Here is a 9,191-nt window from a genome sequence, read left to right as displayed (position 1 = left end):
ATATAAAGGGGATTCCCTCTTTTGTGTCCACATTTCATAATTCCAATTTTACCCTTTACAATTTAATTATTTATTAAATTTTTAAAAATTAACGGTTAATTTTACAAGTTTTTATAAAACTATTTATTTATCTCCTTTTTCTTTTTTCTCATACTATTCATCAACAATTATTTTTTTCATATTTTCTCCATACATTTCACTTTAATTTTTATAAATATACTTTTATTTTGTTCATTAACTTAATAACATTACAATATCATCAATTATAAATATAATTCGAAAAATGTGTACACGCAGGCGCGATAGCGCCTGTGTTTACACTAGTATATCATAATAATTTTTAACCTAAAACATTTTTAAGAAAAAGTATTGAAAGAGTGGTTTTAAGAAAAAAGTATTGAAAGATTTATTTCAATTTTATGATTCAACAAATATCATTATCTTGAATTAAAAATAAATAAATATAGTTAAATTTTTTTATTTATAAACTTTGAAATATTAAAGTTTGAGATAAAGAGAAATTTAAATTTTATATTCAAATTTGGAGACTAAGATTATTTTTAATCTAAATCAAAATGATCTAAAAGTAATTTTTAAAAGTTACAGACAACTAATAAAAAAAATGTAATGTAATAAAATAGTTAATCAGCTTACTAAATACTAAATTATTACTTTAATTAAAATCTTGTTTTGTTTTATTGGCCCATGTAAAGTAACGGCTATTTTACTATTTTATATGGCTGTAGAGAAAACAAGTTGTTGTTACTTTGAAAATGTCGTTTCTAAGGAAAGGTAAGGAAAGGGTGAGATGGCATAGGTATCCACCCTCAATCTCATAACCACGAGATTCTGTTGAATTCTCTTTTGCCTTTTTTCTGAATTATCTGTTCTTTGACGACCACTTTCAGTATGCAACTAAGGTAAAGAAAAAAGAGATAGTATTTTGCTGCATAGGATTTCTTTGTTTAGCATATATTAAGAGAATGAAGTGGAAGAAAAACAAAAAAAATGAGATGTTGGTACATAGCATAGCAATGAGATAACATAGTAGTTTTGATGATTGCAAGGTCAAAGAAATAGCATCTGTATAAAATGGGAAAGCAAGAAAAACACAGGAAAAGGGGAAAGGGAGAGAGTGTCTGTTATTAACTTCTCAACCCACCATTCCGCGTCTCCCTCCTTTTCTAATTTTGATATTCAAATTTTCCATTCATTTCTGACCCTTCAATTCGTTTGTGTCTTTTTAGGGTTTGTCTCTCGGATCACCCGCTCTTAAAATTCTCATCTTTTTTTCCATTTACATTTTTTTTCTTGCCATGCTGACGGGTGATGGCCCAGACTTTCTGCACTTATTTTCATTTTTACAAACCGTCAGCAATGAGCATGTCACGAAAAGATTGAATTGGATTGGATTGTGAATTCTGAGTTGTCTTTTTCTTTTTTCCCTGGCAGAATCAATATTGTTTATACATGTTTCTGTCAGATTGTTGGGTTGATTTTCCCGCTGGTCATGCGTTTGATCAATTCGGTTCTGGGGTTTTCCAATCCAATTTGTTGCTTTTGGTGCTTGATTATGAATAACCTTCTCCTTCTGCATGCACTGCATTTCCCTTTTGAAAGGATTTTCTGGGTCGCGGTCTGCTGAAAGAAAAAAGTTGACTTTTTTGCCCAAAGATTGTTGGTATAAGAACAAAATGAAACTCGTGGTTCGTGTGATTGAGGCAAAAAACTTGGCATTGACGGATGCCAATGGGTTGAATGATCTGTACGTGCGGTTACAGTTGGGGAAACAGAAGTTCAAGACCAAAGTGGTGAAAAGTTTGAACCCAATGTGGGATGAACAATTTACATTTTGGGTCGACGACCTTAAAGATTCGCTTATTGTCTCTGTGATGGATGAGGACAAGTTCTTTAATTATGACTACGTGGGACGGCTTAAGGTGCCTATCTCACTTGTTTTTGAAGAGGAAATTAAATCCCTTGGCACTGCTTGGTATTCATTGAAATCCAAAAACAAGAAGTGCAAGAACAAGCCATTTGGTATATTGTACTGTTCAACTGAACTCCCCTCAACCTTATCCAATTGTTTAGGGCATTTTTTTTACATCCCCCACCCTTCTCAGTTTGCTTGGTTGTTTGTTTTATTATGTGAAATTCATGATTTCCTGCTGTTGTTATATTGCTTTCATGCTAATGTAGACGACTGATCTCGGAATGTAAATGGCATTTTGTCGAGTTTCAAGGGTCATCTGCATCAAAGTCCTTTTGGAAAATATTGTGCTCGTACGAGGATCATGCTATTGAACTTAAATTGTGACAATTGCTTTCATTTTCTGGACAGGTGAGATTCATTTGAGTATATTCATTTCCCAAAATGGATCTGGGGAGTCTAATGACATCGGTGATCAGTTGGTACCTCCAAGAAAATGTCCTGATGCAATGACCAATTCTCCTTCATTGTCTTCTGCCAGCTTTTCAAACTTGTCTTCTCCTGTAAGGGAAGAAACCGCATCTTCCAGTTCTAAGGAGGACAAAACTTGTCTGCATCAAAAATCGTTTGCTGGCCGAATTGCTCAAATTTTTAACAAAGGCACTGATGTGGCTTCAATGTCACCCAGCAGAAGTATTGACTCAGACCAATCCGAAATAGGCAAAGTTGAAGTTGGTGGTGAAATCAAGATTGAAGAGGATCAACCCCCAGTTGAGACTTTCGAAGAAATTATGAAAAAAATACAGTCTGCAGATCAAGGAAGTGAAATTCCTACCAATTTATCAGGAGGAGTTCTTATTGATCAATTATACATAGTTGCACCAGGAGACTTGAATACATTACTATTTTCACCTGATTCTACTTTTCCCAAGACACTGGCAGAGATACAGGGTACTACAGAACTGCAAGTTGGTCCTTGGAAGATTGAGAATTGTGGGGAGACCCCAAAAAGATCGCTTTCTTACCTAAAGGCACCCACTAAATTAATCAAGGCTGTGAAAGGCTACGAGGACCAGACATATTTAAAGGCTGATGGGAAGAACTTTGCCGTTTTCTGCATTGTCAGCACTCCAGATGTTATGTACGGAAGCACCTTTAAGGTAGAATTACTTTATGTAATCACAACTGGACCGGAGTTGCCATCAGGGGAACAGTGTTCACGTCTGGTGATATCTTGGCGAATGAACTTTGTACAGAGCACCATGATGAAAGGAATGATAGAAAGCGGAGCTCGGCAAGGTATGAGGGAAAGCTTTGATCAGTATGCTATTTTGTTATGTCAGACTGTAAAGGCTGTTGTCTCAAAGGACCTTGGTTCTAGTAAGGAACAGGCTTTGGCAACATTACGACCAGAACCTCAGTCAGACTGGAGGCTGGCACTGCAGTATTTAGCTAACTTCCAAGTCTTCTTAGTATTCTTAATGGTCATGTCCGTGTTTGCGCATATGTGGCTGGCATCTCCTAGGCTAATTCATGGGCTTGAATTTGTTTGGCTTGACCTACCAGATTCTATTGGGGAATTTGTTGTATGTGTTATCTTGGTTCTTCAAGGTGAAAAAGTAATCGGTCTAATCTCACGCTTCGTGCAAGCCAGAGCACGAAAGGGTAATCCCTTTATTTCCTTCACTTTTTTAATGATCCTTTAACTTGAGAATTTGCTTGATTTTAAACACCCATCAGATTGGGTGTATATATGCGCAAATGAATTTTTTTTTTTTTTTTATGTTGGTCAAAGAATAGTGCCTTAAGATAGAAAAACAAAATTCCAAGGTGGGAAACAACATGTGGTCCTAAGAAAAACAGGGAAAGAATGGCAAGCCGAATTGCAGCAAAGAGTAATATATACTTAGCTCAGAAGAAATTTCTACCTCCTACGCGGCATTTTGGGAAAACCATAAACTGAAATGTGTTAGGGAACTTTTACTCCAATAATAGATGCAAAACAGTAGATTACTGGTTAAAATAGCCAAATTAATACTCTGTCCACAATCAAATAAATAATTGATACGTACAGAATTGAAAGCCTTGTACTTATTATTGAAAATGAGCTTTCTTGCCAGAAAGAGTCAAACCTAAAGGTGAAGAATGTATTTCATGTTTTGCTCAGACACTGCTCTGGATTTTCTTAAGAGTGTTTGTTTTATAAAGTTCCGAGTTATATAAAGTATTATTAATCAAAATAGTAGGACTAAGGTAGACATCCTAGACATCTCTGTGCACTCAACGTCTCTGACAATGTTAGTTATTGCATCTAATGATGAATAATTCGAATCAATACCAAGGCTAAACAAAGCAATGATTTTGAATTTTATGAGATGAAAAACATATATTTCTTTTTACAAGCATCAAAATTGAAACACTCATTTTATAGATATTAATAATTAAACACATATTTCAGCCTCTCTTTTTTATCGTTGAACTTGTATCTTTTTTATTTGTATGGAGGAAACAGTATGAGCTTGACAAATGCTAATGTAGTATGGACCTGGAAATTTCATTCGTTGAACTTTTTGCTTTTTCTGACACCTGACATGCTTATTCTTTTCACGGGGTGGCCAGGGATTTATTCTCCCTTCTTTCTTGATTATTAGCCCTTGTTTACTTTCTTTGGTGGTTATATGCCTTTCCTGATATAGTTTTTATGGGGTACTACAATATTAGGTAGTGATCATGGCATTAAAGCAAATGGAGAAGGATGGATGCTAACTGTGGCCATAATAGAAGGAAGCAATTTAGCTACTGCTGAATCCAAGGCATTTTGTGATCCATATGTGGTGTTTACTTGCAACGGAAAAACAAGAACCAGCTCAATCAAGTTCAAGAAATCTAGTCCTTTATGGAATGGTGAATATATTGACATCTGATAGTTTATCATTAATGTGCACCTCCAGTGATCTAACATAAGAGTCTAATTTTCGTCTACATGTGGTTTAGGTTATTATATGATTAAGTATTCTTTGTTAAAATAATTGTCTGTCTTTGCAGAAATATTTGAATTTGATGCAATGGATGATCCTCCTTCCGTGCTGGATGTGGATGTTTATGATTTTGATGGACCTTTTGATGAAGTTACATCTCTAGGACATGTTGAAATCAATTTTCTTAAAACAAACATCTCAGATCTTGCTGATATATGGGTTTCCCTTGAAGGAAAGTTGGCTCAGGCAAGTCAGTCTAAATTGCACTTAAGAATTTTCTTGAACAACACTAGACGCGGGGATGTTGTAAAACACTATATAAGTAAAATGGAGAAAGAGGTGGGGAAGAAGGTAAGGATCCTTCTATGTTGTCAGGCGTTTGTTTTTCTTATTAATTATTTTGCACTTCTGTTTTATCACCCTTTTCTACCCTTTTTTTCTTTTCCTATTTACAAAATTGTAGATTAATTTGCGGTCTCCTCAAACAAATTCAGCCTTTCAGAAACTCTTTGGGCTTCCACCTGAGGAATTTCTCATCAATGACTTCACCTGTCATTTGAAAAGAAAAATGCCCCTACAGGTGTGGTTGGTTTGTAATGTGGTGTTGAAAGACATTGTAAATTCTATTTTTATTTTAATGGACTCGTGTTTTCTTTCGTATTATCTCACTATGTTGTTGTCAATTGTTTGTTTTCTTCAGGGTCGACTGTTTGTTTCAGCAAGAATAATTGGTTTCCATGCAAATTTGTTTGGACACAAGACAAAATTCTTCTTGCTCTGGGAGGACATTGAAGACATTCAGGTTATTCCTCCTACATTTTCATCGATGGGAAGTCCAATAATTGTCGTAACTCTTTGGCCAGGAAGAGGTGTGGATGCAAAGCATGGTGCAAAAACACAAGATGAAGATGGCAGACTGAAGTTCCGGTTCCAATCCTTTGTGTCTTTCAATGTTGCAAACAGGTAGACTGGGGATATTTTATTTTATTGTACAAGCTTGCATCTTCTATATGCTTATCTGCAACACCACTGCAACTACTATAATTTTGTTTTACCAACCCTGCTTACTTTTAGGTCTACAACGACACCAGTATCACTTTGAGTTTTGACCTTGATTTAAGGCATATAAGAAATAGTATATCATATGATAAAATGAATTTAGTGCTCATGACAATTAGTATTTAGGAAGCTAGGCTGAATGAATGTTATCATAGGAAATAGTGTCTACTAAGTCTGTTAAGAGCCTGTATGTATGAATGCCACATGAATATATGTATATAAACTCTAGAATAAGAAAGCATTTTTATTCTGAATTTCCTCTTAAAACATTTGGTTCCGTTTGTCTCCTCACCCCCTTTAAATTCAACAATTTTGATCGTGAATTTATGTTAGACATTAAAAATATCAATATCAACAATTCACAGTTGCAATTCTTTTGATCAATTCCTATCCTGATGCTCTGAAAAACCCCCTTAACTTCTATTGTTTTTCATTTGTTGTAAATTGCATTGCCCTACTTTAGTTGGTAACTAGATTGATTTTCTTAACAAAGTGTGGAACTAGAAAAGTAAAGTGCGGAAGTGATTTTCTTAAAGTGTCTGCATTTCTTTGATTAACCAGTCATACAATATCAAGTTGCTAATGGATGATGAAGGAAAAGTATGCTAATTTGTGTTTTTTGTTTGATGTTGATCAAGCTATGGTTCCGTAGTTATTTGTTGTATTAGATATCTGATAATATTATCTTCCAATTGTGTTTGATTATATTTTTGTAGACTAATGTAGTTGTTTTCCAACTAGCCACTGTTCCAACTACATTTTTTTGACCACCTGAAAAAAGGCCCATGTTTTAGGAGGCGTGGTCATCCAACTTGTCAATAGATGATTTCAAGAAATTAGCTGTGAAATTAATGGTGACAAACTATATTATAAAAGATATCCTATTTTAGAACTTTAAAAACTGTTCTGTGCTGGTATAGGACTATCATGGCTCTCTGGAAGGCCAGATCCTTGAGTCCTGAGCAGAAGGTTCAGTTAGTAGAAGAAGAATCTGAAACTAAAAGCCTTAGAAATGATGAGAATGGGTCATTCATCGGTCTTGGTGATGTCAGCATGTCCGAGGCTCATTCTGGTGCACTTTCTGTTCCTGTAATCTCTCTCTTCCCCTCAAAAAATTATTGGTTCATTATTCACTTTTTTGTACAACTTAACCAATGCTTGTGTTTCATTACAGTTTCTTATTTTTTAATTAATTTAGGCCAGTTTTCTGATGGAGCTATTTAGTGGGGGTGAGTTGGACCGAATGTTCATGGAAAAATCTGGCTGTGCTAATTATTCTTATACCCCTTGGGTATCTGAAAACAATGATGTATATGAGAGGGCAGTGTATTATAAGTTTGAGAAGCGTATTTCACGTTATAGAGTTGAAGTAACGAGCACTCAGCAGAAATCTACTTTGGAAGGAGGAAAGGGTTGGCTGTTGCAAGAGGTTATGAACTTCCATGGAGTTCCCCTTGGTGATTATTTCAATGTAAGCAAGCCAGATTTAGCTTCTTCAACTTTCTATGATGTTTTTGTCTTCTCACTGTTTTTGTCTTCTAACAATGCTCTACAGTTGCACATTCGCTATCAAATTGAGGAATTGACTCCAAAGGCATGTAAAGTACAGGTATTGTTTGGAACTGAATGGCTGAAAAGTACAAAACATCAGAAAAGGATTTCAAAGAACATCCTAAAAAATCTGCAAGAACGCATAAAGGTGACATTCAGTCTAGTTGAGAAGGAGTTTTTGGCTAAATAACGAATGAATCTTCACATGGAATTTAACCTCTTACAATTAGGAAAGGTAACTGATATTCTCACAGCACCATTACAATATAGATTCTTGTATATATGATTCTGGGCAATCCTTAACATTTCTTCCAAGAAAAAACAGTTCCTCCGCACATTCTATGATTTTCTTGGAATAATAATAACCTTGAATATCATTCAACAAAACTTCGGATTGCCCAGTGTTTCACCAATTAATAAAACCAAACTATCAGACTACACGCTCCTTTCAGAAAAAATATTTCTCCATTCTTCGGCTTGAACTAGGATATATGATGGCTTTAGAAAATGATGCTGATTTGCTACCAAAATTTGTTCTTCATACCAGACTACTGTTGGGAGATATTACTAACTGGTTTGTCGGAAATGGCTAATTAGACTCTGCGAAACATACTCAGATTGCATCAGCGGTTGCTACCAGTTCAAAATTTGGTTTGCTGTGAAATGTCACTATTTAGATGATAACTTGGCATCTATCATGTGTCATGGTTACTGTTGTTTGCTTCCAAAGTATAGGTGACAACAGTTCAAAATTTGGTTTGCTGTGAAATGTCACTATTTAGATGATAACTTGGCATCTATCATGTGTCATGGTTACTGTTGTTTGCTTCCAAAGTATAGGTGACAAAATAATTAGTCAGTGATTGTAAGAAATAGTTTGACTGCTATAATATTCTGGTGCTCGAGTATATATTTTTTTTCACTTTCCCTAGTAAACTGTTTTCAGAAACACAGTCGCAATTATGAATCACGCGCATCAGCTTAGAAAAAATGTGTTTTTCTTAACCATGCCTTGCAAATTTTGTTATAGAACACAGAGAATAAGTATGTACTTCTGTGTGGCGTAAATTTTCTTGCTCAGGACCAAGTAAAAGACTATGTAACAAAGACATAGCAATAAGCATCACAATCAGTCTCAACCTTGGCAACAGTAACTGCATATTCATGCAACTTTCTATTAGTCCTTTAATGAACAAAATCATTTACTGCATGCTTCATGAATTTTCTATTTGATTTATGTGCCTAAGATAATTTTAATTTTTTACTGTCTCGTCTCAAATTAAAAATAGGTGATATATGATAAAAATCTTATTTAAGTGTAAATATGAATGATGTATATGAAAATTGAGGAGATACTAAAAAAGTATTTCATGGTTGGAATAAGTAACTATCCACCTCAAGTGGTTCTCCCAAGTTGTGTTTCCATGTTCAGTGTCAACCTGCAAGATCCAATAGAATCATGGTGACAATTTGTGTATGTTTGGTGGGTGAATGTTTATAGAATTGATTTTGGTAATTAAAAGTAAGTTTGAAATAATTAAGGGTTATGTGCACATAAACTTTTTATCTTAGAAGCAAATTTGTATTAAAACTACTTAGTATTCCACCTGAGTTGGAGAATAGAAATCAGATGCAGAAAAAACCCTTCTCAGTCTGCTCAACTTTCCGGCAGG

At 34.8% G+C, this 9,191-nt stretch overlaps 1 protein-coding gene across 6 annotated transcripts; it reads left to right on the top strand.

Annotated features, from left to right (window-relative positions):
- The first annotated feature begins 773 nt into the window (after positions 1–773).
- Positions 774–8,440, top strand: LOC114178889 (C2 and GRAM domain-containing protein At1g03370-like). Of its 6 annotated transcripts, none has more exons than XM_028065026.2 (10): positions 945–1,248; positions 1,453–2,040; positions 2,342–3,595; positions 4,652–4,834; positions 4,976–5,259; positions 5,372–5,488; positions 5,609–5,871; positions 6,888–7,056; positions 7,166–7,438; positions 7,523–8,440. In XM_028065026.2, the coding sequence occupies exons 2-10, from the start codon at positions 1,596–1,598 to the stop codon at positions 7,706–7,708; spliced, it is 3,174 nt and encodes a 1,057-aa protein (XP_027920827.1). In that variant the 5' UTR covers positions 945–1,248; positions 1,453–1,595; the 3' UTR covers positions 7,709–8,440. The 6 variants fall into 6 exon arrangements, with proteins under 6 accessions (XP_027920833.1, XP_085527733.1, XP_027920830.1 ...); XM_028065028.2 differs by having other exon boundaries at positions 945–2,040; positions 7,523–7,753; positions 8,066–8,440; XM_028065032.2 differs by lacking the exons at positions 945–1,248; positions 1,453–2,040 and adding an exon at positions 774–920.
- The last annotated feature ends 751 nt before the right edge of the window (positions 8,441–9,191 follow it).

The sequence above is a fragment of the Vigna unguiculata genome, chromosome 3 (assembly GCF_037176805.1).
Source record: "Vigna unguiculata cultivar grain cowpea cultivar isolate G323 ecotype 2 chromosome 3, ASM3717680v1, whole genome shotgun sequence".
NCBI lineage: Eukaryota > Viridiplantae > Streptophyta > Magnoliopsida > Fabales > Fabaceae > Vigna > Vigna unguiculata.
Note: the sequence above shows the minus strand (reverse complement) of the source record. Positions and strands in the feature narration are given on the sequence as shown.

Excerpts from the sequence above, each read along its gene's own strand:
- LOC114178889 (XM_028065026.2), top strand. The coding sequence starts at position 1,596 with ATGCACTGCATTTCCCTTTTGAAAGGATTTTCTGGGTCGCGGTCTGCT. Across the intron at positions 4,835-4,975 it reads ATCTAGTCCTTTATGGAATG|AAATATTTGAATTTGATGCA; the intron begins GTGAATATATTG and ends CTGTCTTTGCAG. Across the intron at positions 7,439-7,522 it reads CCCTTGGTGATTATTTCAAT|TTGCACATTCGCTATCAAAT; the intron begins GTAAGCAAGCCA and ends AATGCTCTACAG.